Genomic DNA, 15,332 nt, shown 5'->3' on the forward strand with positions numbered 1-15,332 from the left:
ATGAGACAACAATCAGGTGCTGCAATAAGATGCCCCACAAATGATGTGTGCCAGTAAAAAAAAAGTTTGTCCACCAAAAGACAGGAGAGCAGCACAGGGACAAACCTGCAGGCCTGACAACAGGAGGTGTATCACTCCGCTGGTTTTCTACTTAGTGACAGTGTTTACGTTGCAAATGTGCTTTTGTGACATTCATTAGTGCCCTCACTGACACACAAAACAAAACGACTACACAACAGAACAACTACACAAGACAACACAACACACTAAGTATCAGAGGTGGGTCGAGTATCCAAAAATTGTACTCAAGTAAGAGTATCATTACTTAAAAAAATTATTACTCAAGTAAAAGTAAATAAGTAGTCGTCAAAAGTTACTCGAGTAAGAGTAAAAAAGTACTTGGTGAAAAGGCTATTCAAGTACTGAGTAAGTAGCGAGTAACTGTTTGAAATGTCCGATTTATTTTATAAATAAATGCTATCAGACAATCAAAAATAAATAAATATACAAATTTTAGTATTTTCAAAAGGAATATATGTAAAAAGATCCACAAAATAAGGCACAACAATTCTAATTTCAAGATTTCAGTTTTTCACAACGTAAAGCTTTTTCAAGCAAAACCTACAGTAAATATATTCACATTTACAGCAGCCTCAGAGAAAACATTAGAACGAGGCAGCTTCAACATAACAGACTACAGCTGATGCGCCAGAATGTCATACTAGGGGTGGTTCTTTTAAATACAAGGAGGGATTAAGTAAATCAGAAACAAATGACACAGAGATGCAACAGGTATAATCAGGAAAAGTTTATTCCCAAGGCGGACAGCAGGAATAAAAAAACAAAACAAAACATCTGTGCTAAAATTCCACAGGAATAGGCATTCTAACAAAACTTATTTTGTATACTAAAATACCCTGAAGTATAGACAGTGGATTAACAGAATGTAATATGTAAAAATGTAAAAACTACACTCACAAATAAACACTGAAATCAGAGTAAAACTAATTATAAAAGACAAATACTATGTGGATGTACATATGTGTATGGTAAAGTGAGCCATACACATAAATTGTTTCTTCAGTTAGTGAAATGGTGGTTCAGCGTCAGCAGCAGTTGGCTCTCAAGGTTCTTGCTGTGAAGCTGTGACCGTTTGGCAGTGAACAGGAGCCCTGCATGACTAAAAAGTCTCTCACAGGCTGCAGATGCAGGAAGAGCTGTATTGACTTTGATCGACAGCTTCTTGATCTGAGGAAAGCCATGCAATACATCCACACCTCCAGTGAATGGACATTGGACAGTGAAAGGTATCTCTCCAGCTCCTCTGCTTCTGGATTTCCTGACCCCATGGACCCAAAGAAGTCATCTTCATCAGATAGGCTGCTGTTTGTGCTGGCCTCACCCAACTCTGTGTCTAGTTGGTGTCTGATGAAGGTCAGACCTGTGGAAAGATGTATGGTTAGGTCTGTGCATTAGTGTGCTGTATAGACTGCCGAGCTGCTGATGTTTGGCATGAAAAATTTTATCACACGGGAAATGGTTTTTTCCCTAACTTTTGTCAGCCTTTTTTCCCCCCTAACTAACACTATAATCCCAAATCACAGTAACAAGAAAAGTCATTATAAGTCAAAATCTAGTGGCTCACAACTTAATGGATAACATGCATATTTACCAGCTTTTAAGATGCTCTCCTCTGTGGTCCATGATGTTCTGAATCTTGGTATTAGTATTGCAGCTGCAATCAGCTCAGGGTCTTTCATCATTTCTCCAAAACGTTTCTGGATTCCATCCCGCAGCGCATCAACAAGAGGTCTACACATTTTGCAAGATGACTCCAGCTTCCTCAGCTTCTCCAGCAACTGGTAAAGTGTTGGCAGCAAGAAGCCCATGTGCACAGATGATTCCCCTTGGAGGATATTAAGGGCCATGGCAACAGGCTTCATCACAGCAGTGTACTCAACCAAAAATCCCATTTCAGCAGGATTGAACCTAAAAAAGGTGTAAAAACAGAAATAGGTCATAGCCATTTCTACAGCAATGTAATAACTGTGAATTGTCTGTAAAATTTGCAAATGATTGCAAAATGAGACAGTAAAACTATAAGTACTTGATAATATTTACATTTTTCAGTGTCAGTGAAAGTCACTTAAAAAAAGGGGGTGGATTCACACATTAGTCACAATTTAATATTTAAAAACAAGCTCCATCAACTTACATCTTTATCTTTAATGCCGTGCAAACATTGCAGATTGCTTTCTCTCCTTGCTCTTTATGAATGCGCACAAGTCTTTCCACAGCAAGGAACAGGGAGCTCCAACGAGTTTGATTGGGTCGAAGAAACTGCAACTTGCACTCACGTTCCACTGTTTCATAAGCCATGATTGACCTGCTGGTTTTATTCCACAGAGCATGACATTTTGCAAAAGCAGACCGAGACAGTCTCTTGTATGTATCATTGGTAGCTTCTGCAGCAGTGGCATCAACTGTTGATATAAGATTGAGTAGATGACATGCACACTTTTGGTGCCTTGGAAGCTGGTACTCCAGACATGTGTTGTCATCCAAAACGGCAAACACATCTTGATACTCCACCTCTAACTCGCTGTCTTCTGCATCATCAAGGATAGACCCACTATCCTCCTGCCAATTGGTTGTTTCTTCCTCTTTGTCCTCACCATATAATCGAAAGGCCTTCAAGAAGTTTGAACCACTGTCTGTTGTCGTCCGGGTCACTTTTTCTCTGATGTGATACTCTGAATGGATTTCCTCTAATGCAGCAGCAAGAACATCAAATGTGTGTGAACCTTTAAGAGGTCTACAAGCCAGTGCAGCAGAATGCCTTTCTAAAGAGATGTCATCTATCCAGTGACAAGTCACTCCTAAGTAGCTATGCTGTCTGGCAGACCAGCAGTCTGTTGTGGTAGCAACATAGTTCACAGTGCTCAGTTTTTTGATGATTATGCTTTTCATGTTCTTCACAGCGTCTTGTATTTTTGAGCACAATGTTTTCCTTGTCATTACTGTACACTGAGGTTGCAAGGTTTCCATCATAGTCTTGAAGGACGATGTCTCAACTATAGAAAATGGTTGGTTGGCCTCACATACAAACGTAAGCAGAAGCTTGTCAAATGTTGCTTGTGTTATTCGCCTAGAGCCAGTGAAAGAGTCTGTAAGTTTTGCGTTCTTCATAGGTGGCTCGGTAGAAGAGGATGACTTTCGTTTTCTGTGGCTGTCCATTAATTCCGTATACATCCTCAATTTGTTGGAGTGAACCCTCTGTTGGCAGAAAAAATAGACCATGAAATGACATGTGCCTAAGCAATTTCTATACAGTTCTCAGAAGAAAAGAGAAAAAAAAAGATGATCCCATATTTTTATCCCTCCTGTCATGTTCAACCCCCCCACCCATTGACTGAACGACCAAATGAAAGGCCCCCTGAACGACCCACTGAATGACCAAATGAAAGGCCCCCTGAACGACCCACTGAATGACCAAATGAAAGGCCCTCTGAACGACCCATTGACGCACCCACACAACTGAATTTGGTGGTGAAAACTGTTTGTTATGGTAATTTAAGAGCTGTTAAAACAGACCAGTCAATTTTGACTGGGAACACTAAAGTAAGGGGTGGGGGATGAACGCGACCGGAGGGATAAACTAGCACAAAAAACATTTTTCACCACTAAATTCAGTTAAGTGGGCCGTTCAGTGAGTGGATTCCAGTTCATTTCCTATGGCAGTTACTTTTGTCCGGGAACACCACAGGTGTAACAATGCTGATTAAAACACTCAAAATTCAATGAAAGAGGTGATTATTACTTTTATATGTTCAAGTGCATAGTGCAGAGGATATCATTATGCAATCAGATGTAAAACACAATATTTATGAGTGCTTTAAGTTGTGAATCGGATAGATTTGACCGGAAGACTACAGGAAGGAAAGAGAAACAAAGTCGTGCCTACATTACATGGGTTTCCACTTAAAAAAGAAATTCCAGATTAAGTTCAAAACAAGAACGTATGCAAGGCTTAGCAGTGCTAGTCAATAGATTCTCCTTCAAAAAAAAAACAAAACAACAACAACAAAAAAAACCTTTAGCTTTTCCTCTTTATAAACTTCTACACCTTATAACTGTACTTCTCTGAAGCAAGAGTCAGGACAAAAAGTCACTTGTGGAGAAAAGAAAAATATTAAAACGGCTTAATTACTAATGTAGTTTCTAGGAGAAAGGGAGTGATTCTGGATATGTGCATTTTCTTTTTTAAATCATCTCATTTTTAATATGGGCAAGACCTAAGACTGTAATTCTGTAACCCACGGGTGTCAAGCTCCAGTCTTCGAGGGCCAGTGTCCTGAAACTATTAAACATGTCCTCACCGCGACACGCCGAATTATTGCTTATTAGGACATTAGCAAGACTCTATGGTACTTGACTGCATGCTGAGGTGGCAAAATTCAGCCATGTGTGTTGGACTATGGACACATCAAAAAGTTGTAGTACACCGACTCTCAAGGAATCAAGCTCGACACAGCGGCTGTAAGACTGACATCCACTTAACCACAGCTAAAAAAGAAATTTAAAGCAAACTTACCGCAACATGTTTCCTCAGGTTAGATGTTGAGTTTTTGTACGCTGAGACGTCGGTTTGCTTTGGCTCACACAGAAGACATCGCATTATATAGCTGTCCTTTTGTACTCCTTTAAAGCGAAACATGCTTTGCATATGCGGGCAAGGGTGTTTGTCCTGTTCAGTGTTGGCGGAGACGGTTGCCATTTTTTGATGTATTTCTTCTGTCCGTCTTTGGAAGTTGAAAAGGCTTGGGCTACTCGGCCTGCCATTTTATATCTGGTCATGTGACCGCATGGCTACGTCTGATTGGTGAAAGAGTTACCGGTAGCTCCAGTGGCGGCATGATCCATAATTTATATTAGTAGTATTATCCAATGTGTGAAATTAATTATTAAAAAAAGTAACGAGTCGAATTTTGCAAATGTAGCGGAGTAAAAGTACCGTTTCTTCTTCACAAATGTACTCAAGTAAAAGTAAAAAGTATCGTGCAAAAAAGGTACTTAAAAAGTACATTTTTTTCAAAAATGTACTCAAGTAAATGTAACGGAGTAAATGTAGCTCGTTACTACCCACCTCTGCTAAGTATACACTCCACACTAAACGTCACAAATCTCCCACATCTAAAGACTCTCTCTCTCTCTCCCTCTCTCTCGCTGCCGTTACTGTCACTCCCAAAACTCTCCCCTCTTCCTAAACAACCAAATCCCACGTGTTGACTTTTTTTTAATTGTTCGACATGGTACATTTTTCCACCGATAGGAAAGAGGTGGCTTTTTTTCCTTTCTTTACTGTTTTCACGCTGTCCTTAGAAAACGCTTAAAACACACACACACAAAAATGTGACGACAGTATTTAGAAAAAAGCGTGGCTTAAATATATTATCATAACTCTGGATTTACTGGCCTGTAATTAAAATGTAAAAACTTTGAAGTCCGAACTTTCAATGTGGGCTGAAATAGAGACTCAGTGTGGCTGCAGCTTGTTGCTATGTCAGCTTAGATCAGTCATGTGATTTGGAGGTGCAGCGTGTCCGTGGACCACGGAGGGTTAATAACACTCACCTTCCTTCCATTTCCAGAGTGTAACATCCAACCATCTGTGTAAAATCCGAAATTCCCATGGTGTTGTTCAAAATGTACTCTGGCACAATCATAAGCATCGCTTGCTACTGAAAACGAGAAAAAAGCCGGTCCTGCTATGGGCTGAACCATTTGTTAATGATGGAGGGGGGGAACACTATGCAATATATTCAGTTTTAGCATTTATATTCACTGTTGACTGTAACTACGCTCAAACTGTTAATGCTATCTTATTTTAATAAACAACACTGTCATATGCAAAACTGGGGCGGCACTTGGGGTGGCAAGGGATCATTTTAGGGTGGCACTTGCCACCCCATGCCACCCTTCTAGATTCGCCCCTGGGGTCTAGGGACCCATGACTCCTTTGTTTTGTTCTTACCTAGGGCTGGCAACCCTCTCGGGTGGTCCTGCCAAGGAGGTCCTTATTAATATATTTATTTTCCATGTTATTTTCAAGGATTGTCGTTGTTCTCTCTCCCTTTTTCCTCCGTCTCCCCCTGTGTGTGTGTGTGTGTGTGTGTGTGTGAGTTTTGTTTGTTTGTTTACGATCCCAGAAGGGTTCCGCATTGGAGGCTGCCACACCTGCCGCTCATCAGCCGTCACCAGCTGCTGCTGATGGCCTCATCCGGAGCACTTTGCTTAAGGGTGTGGCCGAGCTCTGATCAGCACAGGATTATTACATCTGACTCGTCAGTATTGCCGTGGCCTGCTAGTTTGGAGAGCCCTTGCTAAAGAATGAAAGCCTAGTCATCTGTGTGTTCTGTTTTCACTAGGTATCAGGAGCGGAGTGATGCATTCACAGGAGCGACAGTGGGAGACGGGAGTTGGAGTTGCTGTTTTCGCTATTCACTGTTCATGGACACTTGCAAAGTGCGTGGGATTCTGGGGAAGAATCACCACGCTAGCTACAGTGCCTGGGGCTTGTAAATAGAGATTCATTGTGCACTTTGTAAATAAACTCACAGTTCATCATCCAGTATTTGGGTCCTATTTCTCACCTGCATTCCACGGTCTGCCACTGCAGTCCGTGACACCCAGGGATCTTTTTGCAGCTAGAGGAGTTGTCTCCTGTTGACTGTTAAAGAAAATGCAGATTTAAGACACTTTACCATGGCTTCATTTTCCAGACCTGTCAAGCAGACTCATCTTTGTTATGCAATCAAGAGTTTTACCAGAATTAGTTTACCAGTAATTCTGACAGCAAGCTCTAGTTTTATGTTTTCATATTAATATTTCACCTGCTGATATTATGATTGGAGGCTCCATTTTTGCATTGATCTTTCAACAAAAGTGTTTTTGCTTGACAGGTTATTTTCTACAAGTGTATAATACTTATAAGGCATGACAAAATTTGAGTAAATTCAAGTATGTTTTTTTTAAAAGTATATATTTTCTAGTTTTGTACTTGTTTGTTGCTTGTTTATTGCTTTTATTCTCTGGTGTTCTGCTTCAATAATGTTTATCTGACTCTGGTATTCTATTGGATCACAGATTCAGTGTTTACTGTATTTACTGATTGCATTAACATTAATGTTGTCAGTTTTAGTCATCTTTTTTCAAAAAGCAACATCAGTTGGTAAAATGACCAGTGATGGGTTTTTTTTTAACATAAACAAAAAAATGTGGCTGCACACATATTTCTCTTTCTTTTAACAATGTGTTTTAAAGTGAAACATGGTTGTAAAATATAAATACAAAGAAAACCTGTAACATGTTCAAGGTTATTTACAACTCAGAGTAAATGAAACAACGATGATTGCTTTAGATGATCCATTTTGCTATAGACTTAGAATCAATTATAATTTTAAATGTTCTTAACTTTCAGTGAAATAGAGCATTTAAGTACTTTTTCAGTATAGTAGTAATAAACTGACGAGTGACTTTTTACTGCTTTATTTATTCTAAGTTGTTCTCTTAGAATTTCTCCATAGCCATAGCTGATTGGGGATTTGAACACCGTACAGTCATTGATGTACTGCATTGCATCTTCTGAGTGACTGTCCAATAGGGTCAGTGTGCCTGTACAGAGTACAGCAGCTAACCTCTGAGCACGTTGCAATGTTTTGACACTTTATTCATTAGAGTTACTAAATGAGATATTTGCTCTCTCTAATTGCTGTTTCGTGGTCAACCTTAATATCCAGTCATGAGAGGTGGAGGCACCAAGACGTCTATTCTCGGATGTAATTCTTTGCCTGGTTTCATAAGCAGTCAATAAGGTAGACAGAATTCCAGATAAGGTTTGAATGTGATCACAAGTTCTCTGTAGAGCCTCTGAATAACAAAAGAATCTGTAGCTTCTCTTTGAATTTATTCAATACTTTCTAATAAATTATTTAATTAATTGAGTAATTTCTGTAACTGTGAGACACTTGCTGCTGCCTATCTTGGCTAGGTCTCCTTTGAAAAGGAGGTTTTTAATCTCAATGGGATCTTCCTGGTCAAATAAAGGTTAAATAAAAAATAAAAAATTTGAAAAGTTTTAATGTCATTTTCATAACTACTTACTCCCCAAATTAAAGACAATATTAGTAAAGAAAATGCATGTCTTTAAAAAGCTTAATTGCTTGGTTCTTCTGGTTCAGGTGAAGTAAGTTTTCCAAGTGTATAATATTTCCTGGTTTAAGAGTGACTTCCTGCTTAAGAAGGAGCTTCCTGTGCTAGTAAATGCATACATGTAAATGTCAGAATGCATATATGTAAATGATAAATAATGGGATTGTATGTATATATGAATATAGGAGTACAGTCGTCCCTCGCTATAACATGGTTCACCTTTCACTGCCTCGCTGTTTTGCGGATTTTTTGTGTGCAATTTTGCATGTTTTTTTGTTGTTGTCGTTTTTTGGGGGTTTTTTTTACAGCGCATTGTGTTCTGCTTCCTGATTGGCTGTAGACCACTGTCGATCCATCTCGTGCCAGATCTAAATCCAATCGAAAATCTGTGGCAAGATCTGAAAACTGCTGTTCACAAACGCTGTCCATCTAATCTGACTGAGCTGGAGCTGTTTTGCAAAGAAGAATGGGCAAGGATTTCAGTCTCTAGGTGTACAAAGCTGGTAGAGACGTACCCTAAAAAACTGGCAGCTGTAATTGCAGCAAAAGGTGGTTCTACAAAGTATTGACTCAGGGGGCTGAATAATTACGCACACCCCACTTTTCAGTTATTTATTTGTAAAAAATGTTTGGAATCATGTATGATTTTCATTCCACTTCTCATGTGTACACCACTTTGTATTGGTCTTTCACGTGGAATTCCAATAAAATTGATTCATGTTTGTGGCTGTAATGTGACAAAATATGGGAAAGTTCAAGGGGGCCGAATACTTTTGCAAGCCACTGTATATGCATGTGACAGTAACTATACATGTATATGAAAGAAGAATGTAAGTACATGAGAGTGAGACAATGTACGGTCCCTCATGAAAAGGCCTTGCTTTCTCATACTCATCTTGGGCGGCAGAATGAAAAAAGCACCATGATGATGATGATGAAGGCTGCTCATTTTTCCCTCTAACATCTGTTGTGGCCAGAATATCCTGCCGTTACTGCATCTCAGTGTCTGAAATACACATAATAAACATTGTGGCGGACCACCAGGTGGCTCCACTCACACCCAAGTTTAAGGGAAGTGTTGGGGTGGAGATTTTGGCGCTTTTTGTATGTGGAGTTCTGGTGAATCCGTTAATAAAGTTGGAGTGAGACACTGAGACCTCTCCTGTTGTCTTTACATACCTCCACATTGGTGACCCCTGTGGCGAACATGCTAAGGTTCGAAGACGAAGCCAGCTCCAGCCTGGGAGCATCCACCGATGGCTGCATTTGCTGTGGCGCTTAAGTTGCTGGATGTTTGGCTTTACGACCCTCCTTCATGGTTCGTGCACGTAGAAGCTCAGTTTGCTCTTCGTGGAGTTTCAGCCGACGATACCAAATACCACCATGTGGTGGCCTCACTTGATCCGCTGTCCACCCGCCGCTGAGGACTCTCCTAGAGGACCCCACCGCCCAAGGGAAATACACCGCCCTCAAGGCGCTGCTGCAGCGTTACTCCTTCTCTCATGCTGAGCGGGCCGAGAAACTCCTCTCCCTCGCAGGCCTGGGTGATGGTACCGCTCTCAAGCTCATGGAGCGCATGCTGTCCTTACTGGGCGCGGATGACGGAGGATTCCTCTTCACCCACCTCTTCCTCCGACAGCTGCCGGCTCCGGTGCACGCTGGCCTTGCCAACTCCCTGCTATTGGCCACGAAGGATTACCGCTCCCTTGCGGAAGAGGCGGATCGCATCCTCCTGGCTACCAGGAGTTTCGGTGTCCAGGCGATTGTCCCGGACTCACCAGCGGCTTCCCCCGCCCCCTCACCAATACTCCAGGGGCCCTCCGACTCATCGACGGTGGCTGGAATCGCTGCAAGGCGGCACCACGGAAAAGGGCTTTTTTTTTATCACCAGCCTTTTGGAGCGAAGGCATGGCGCTGTCTGCCACCTTGCAGTTTCAAGACCCAAGGAAACGGGCCCGCCAGCGCTCTGTAGCAGCCGCGACCGCTGGCAACAAGGAAAGGGTGCTTTTCATAGAGAACTCACGCTCAGGGAGGCGTTTCCTGGTGGACTCCGGCTCACAGAAGAGCCTTCTTCCCCCGGCTGGCTCGGACAGGCTAGCTGAGGGCTGCAGGCCACTGCTAACTGCGGCTAATAGCTCATCCATTAAAACCTTGAAAGGTTGGTGACTGTTTGCTTTCATGACTGTGACTTTCAGTGGAACTTTGTAGTTGTTGCTAGCTCTGTGCCTATAATAGGCGCTGATTTTCTTTATGCTCATGGACTGCTGGTTGATGTTGCTTACAGACATTTAATTGACGCTGTGTCATTTTCTTCATTACCCTGTTTGACTCAGGGTGCTCAGCCCGTGGTGCATGCTAACTCAGTAGCTTCGGGTAATGCTTTTCAGGGTTTGCTTTCTGAGTTTCCCTCACTCACTGTCCCCACTTTCTCGAGCACTGTGACGAAGCATGGGGTGGAGCATTACATAACTACAGTAGGGCCCCTGGTGTTCGCGCGCGCGCCGCCTCGACCCTGCTCAAACTGGCTGTCGCTCGGGAGGAGTTTGCCAACATGGAGCGCCTGGGCAGCATTCGAATAGTGCCTGGGCTTCCCCTTTACATATGGTGCCCAAATCTGATAGTCGGTGGCGACCTTGTGGGATTTCCGCCGTGTCAATAATGTCATAGAGAACGATAGTCCTTTTCCCCACATCCAAGATTTTTCCGCCCATCTTGCGGGGACCTCGGTTTTTTTGAAGATTGATTTGGTACGGGGATATCACCAGGTTCCCGTGCGCGCTGAGGATCTCTCCAAAACCGCCGTCATAACACCTTTCAGCCTTTTCGAGTTTCTGCGCATGCCTTTCGGCCTGAAAGGCGCCCCCCAAACCTTCCAGCGGTTGATGGACTCGGTCTTGCACGGGCTGCCCTTTGTTTTTGTATATCATGATGATATACTGGTGGCCAGCAACTCAGAGGAGCAGCACACGTTCCATCTGCGTCAGGTTTTTCAGCGTTTGGCAGAGCATGGACTGATCATTAATCTGTCTAAATGCCAGTTTGGGTTGCCGGTTCTCGACTTCCTGGGGCACCATATTTCCACCGAGGGCGCGGTTCAGTTGCCTGACAAAGTCCGAGCTGTTTCAGATTTTCCGCGTCCCACATCTGTTAAGGCACTGCAGGAATTTTGGGGGATGGTGAATTTTTACAACCGTTTTCTCCCCAGAGCAGCGCATCTGCTGCAGCCCCTTTACGGGGCGTTAAAAGGTAAAAAGACTAATGACTCCGTTGACTGGTTTCCGGAACGCATCCAAGCGTTTTCTGATGCTAAGTCGGCGTTAGCTAATGCTGCCCTTCTGACCCACCCATCCCCTTCGGCGCAGATTGCGTTGACCACTGATGCGTCAGACATAGCGGTGGATGCGGTGCTGGAACAGCGAATCTTGGGTGTCAGGCAACCGCTCGCCTTTTTCAGCCATACACTACGAGACAGCGAGCGCAATTACAGCGTTTTTGACAGGGAGCTACTAGCTCTCCACCTGGCGATTTCCGTTTCCGTTTTTTTCTCGAGGGTCGTCACTTTATCATGTACGTGGACCACAAACCCTTGACGTTTGCAATGTCCAAAGTTTCTGATCCATGGAGTCCGCACCAGCAGCGCCAGTTGGCAGCCATTTCTGAGTTTACCACGGACATTTAGCACATGGCTGGTAAGTCCAATCATGTGGCTGACTGTTTTTCCCGTGCGCTGGTTTCTCCCATGTTTGTCGGCATAGACTACTCCGCCATGGCTGCCGATCAGAGCGGTGACCCAGACATCCTTGCGCTTAAATCCACGCAGATGGCCCTCATACTGGAGGACAGACCCGTGCAGAACGGCGGCCCTCTGCTGTTCTGTGACGTTTCCTCCGGCCGCCCTCTTCTCTGGCCACCCTCGCCCAGTAGTTCCCGGTTCATGGCGTCGTCACGTTTTTGACTCAGTACATGCTCTCTCTCATCCGGGGGTCCGGGCCTCTGTTAAACTTGTCGGCTCAAAGTTTGTTTGGCTGGGCCTTCACAAATTGGTGAAGGAATGGGTGGCGGCGTGCACGCCATGCCAGCGCGCGAAGGTTCATAAACACACCAAGGCACCCCTGGAGCAGTTCTTCATCCCCGGCAAACGTTTCGATCATGTGCATGTTGATCTGGTGGGTCCTCTGCCGCAGTCACAAGGTTTTACGTACCTTTTGACTATTGTTGACCCACCACCCGAGAACCCTCCCCCCTGCTTCAATCCATCTATGCTATCCCTTAACCCGCTTTTGCACGCGCTTCGGGTTCCTGGTCCGGTGCACCATTGCCTGCCTGACACTTTTGTTCCAAAGACTTTAGCTAAGTTTGTTTTTGTCAGGCACGATGCCCATAGGACGCCGCTGTGTCTGCTGTACAATGGCCTGTTTAGGGTTATCGAACCAGGCCAGAAACATTTTGTTTTGGATTTTGGGGGACGTAGGGAAACGGTGTGTGTTGACAGACTTAAACCTGCACATATTCTTGCGGACAGTCATGTAGTGCCGGCCCAGGCCCCTCGCCATGGCCGCCCTCCTTCCACGGGGTTAACAGACTCTGGTTTTCCCCCCAGGACTACCCCCAACCGCCGGCGTTTGAAATTCCTCCTGCCTTTCCTGCTCGCCTACACCAGCCTCGTTCACAGGATGGACCTTCCTCTGCCAGATCTCTCCCTCCCAGGTTCAGTCGTTCGGGGCGTTTGCTTAGGCCCAGGGTCCTGGACTGAAAAGAGACCTTACTGGGTGTTCGGGGGGAGGTATGTGTGGCGGACCACCAGGTGGCTACACTCACACCCAAGTTTAAGGGAAGTGTTGGGGTGGAGATTTTGGCGCTTTTTGTATGTGGAGTTCTGGTGAATCCGTTAATAAAGTTGGAGTGAGACACTGAGACCTCTCCTGTTGTCTTTACATACCTACACAACATCACTTTAATACTTTTTGCTTGTTGCGACACAATGGGCACCTCTGCAGTGGACTCTGAATGAAAGCACTCCCCACCACTCACAGAAACAACTGAAAGAACAGACAGGAAAGAGAGAAAAAAAATATTGATTACAAAAATAATACAGAATTAAGGTAATGTTACATTTCTACAACAGATGTTTTTTTTTACATTGTCTTATGGTATAAAAGTTATTACATAATAAACAGAAAATGATTTTTGAAAGAATTACTATGTCTAACAAGTCTCGATCAAAGCAGTGAGAATAGACAAGACTTTGTTAAGTGGGGTTTTTGTAAAGCAGGTTTAATGGACAAAGAAGATTTTGAGCTCAAAGTTCAATGACTTTAAAAATAATGACGGGAACTTTGCTGCTTCACACTCAGTTTCTATTTGATATCTTTTGATTGTCTGAGCACTAAAGTTGCTGAGATTCAAGTGAACATCTCATGATGTGTTTTCAGTGCTCTAGTCTGATAGTAAAAGTATATTTCAAACACATGAAGTCAATCACTTATGTAACAGATTCATCCACCAGTCCTAACAGCATCATTTAAAACATTTCAATAGAAAATGTTTTAAAAACAGAGACTATTATTTTCAACACAGACCAGAATACAGGAGGGATATGCACTATAAGCCCAGCCCAGTTTGAGGGTCCATGTTTCCACAGTGAGTAAATAAATACAGTACTATATGCTGCTTAGCTAATAGAAAGCTGAATTAAGTTTAAAATACACTTAATAACAAAAATATTTGACTGTTGATTTAGTTTAGCAATAAATAATCTTGGAAGTTAGACGACCACTGGAAGATGGAGAAGCTTTAGATGAAAACCGTTTTTGTTTCTCTCCTCTTCTGCTTCTTTTTAACAGCGGGCGTCCTTCATGATCTCTCTCCACCCAACCAACATGGAATCTACTGCCTTTAGCAGATGCTGCTCTGCACTTAGTTTCCTTTGCCTTTCATGATAAAAAGTGACCACAACTAGTGATGGGACGTTCTGTATCGAGGCTTCGAAGCTTGTATCGAGTAATGGAGGGGGCGTTTCCGCGATGCGCGTATCGAGGCTTGCTTCATTTATGGGAGGAGCTGAAAATGATGACGTCCGAAGCCTCGCTGCCCGGCTGTACCACGTGACTGGTTCAGGAAGTGGTTCGAACTTTGCTGCGAGCTATGATAGCGATATAAACCCCTCAGACTTCATTCAAAATGTGGGTGTTTGATGGAGAGTTGCGGTTAGTGAGAGTTTGGAGACAGTTTGGAGAGAGTTTGGAGGTTTAGGAGAGTGAGGAGAGAAAGTCCCCAGATAGCAAGGAAACATTGAAACAATGTTGAGTCAATATCAGGCGACGTCATTGAAGCAACGTTGAAGTGTGACGTTGACCCAACATCACTCTTGCACCCATTTTTAACGTTGAAACAACGTCAGGTTTTGATGTTGAATCAATGTTGAAACCTGACATTGATTCGACGTTATATTTTCTAACACTGTTGACATTGAAACAATGTCAGATTCTGATATTGAAACACTGTTGAGCTATGGTATTGATTTTCCACCTCTTTCGCACAGTTGCTTTTTATTGAAAAAAAACAAAAAAGGTCAATAGACATGTATCATTTGCAAAATACTTTATTAAAAGACAAAGTTTCCTATTTACATTTCTATGTTTCACGTCACTTTTTATTATTTACTCCGGGATGGGGATGGATGATGTGCGTCCTGCGCGCCACCCGTACGATCTGGAGCATATCTGAGCCATTTCTGGACTGCTTGAGCAAAGACCAACTCAGACATAGAGTTCGCCCCTACCTGCTGCGCCAGGCCATCTAGGACAAAAATAGACACACACACAAAAAAACAAAGACAAAAAAAGGGAATTAGAGCACATGAATAAGCTCTTGTTAATTGTCTTCAGCAGGAAGAAAGTATGTAAACTCCTAGGCTGATAAACATGAAAGTCACCAGGCGGAAATCAGCAAACTGCCGCATTTGATTCCCAAAGAGCTATAAGCTGAAAATGTGATATGTCTTAGCATGGTGTGCCGTGTATCCTTTAAAAAAAAAAAAGAAAACATGGGGTCCTCGGGCTGTACAAAGTGTACAACCCGAGGACAAAACAAGCCGAAGACCAAAGACTCCATCTCCAGAT

The 15,332-nt window shown here is 43.2% G+C and overlaps 1 protein-coding gene across 2 annotated transcripts; it reads right to left on the minus strand.

The window, feature by feature from the left end:
- Positions 1–793: 793 nt before the first annotated feature.
- LOC109203673 (uncharacterized) lies at positions 794–5,183 on the minus strand. 2 transcript variants are annotated; one of them, XM_019363412.2, is made up of 4 exons: positions 4,595–5,183; positions 2,411–3,276; positions 1,673–2,004; positions 794–1,441 (listed from the first exon to the last, which is right to left on the minus strand). In XM_019363412.2, exons 1-4 carry the CDS (start codon positions 4,775–4,777, stop codon positions 1,107–1,109), a joined length of 1,716 nt encoding a protein of 571 aa, XP_019218957.2. In that variant the 5' UTR covers positions 4,778–5,183; the 3' UTR covers positions 794–1,106. The 2 variants fall into 2 exon arrangements, with proteins under 2 accessions (XP_019218957.2, XP_025757020.1); XM_025901235.1 differs by having other exon boundaries at positions 1,673–1,989; positions 2,216–3,276.
- Positions 5,184–15,332: the final 10,149 nt, after the last annotated feature.

Source organism: Oreochromis niloticus, linkage group LG3, assembly GCF_001858045.2.
Source record: "Oreochromis niloticus isolate F11D_XX linkage group LG3, O_niloticus_UMD_NMBU, whole genome shotgun sequence".
In the NCBI taxonomy this organism is placed as follows: Eukaryota; Metazoa; Chordata; class Actinopteri; order Cichliformes; family Cichlidae; genus Oreochromis; species Oreochromis niloticus.

Bases quoted from the DNA above. Each gene is read 5' to 3' on its own strand.
- LOC109203673 (XM_025901235.1), bottom strand. From the start codon at position 4,777: ATGGCAACCGTCTCCGCCAACACTGAACAGGACAAACACCCTTGCCCG. The intron at 1,990-2,215 runs GTAAGTTGATGG...CACCTTTTTTAG, and splicing joins ACGGCATTAAAGATAAAGAT to GTTCAATCCTGCTGAAATGG. The intron at 1,442-1,672 runs GTAAATATGCAT...ATCTTTCCACAG, and splicing joins GGAGAGCATCTTAAAAGCTG to GTCTGACCTTCATCAGACAC.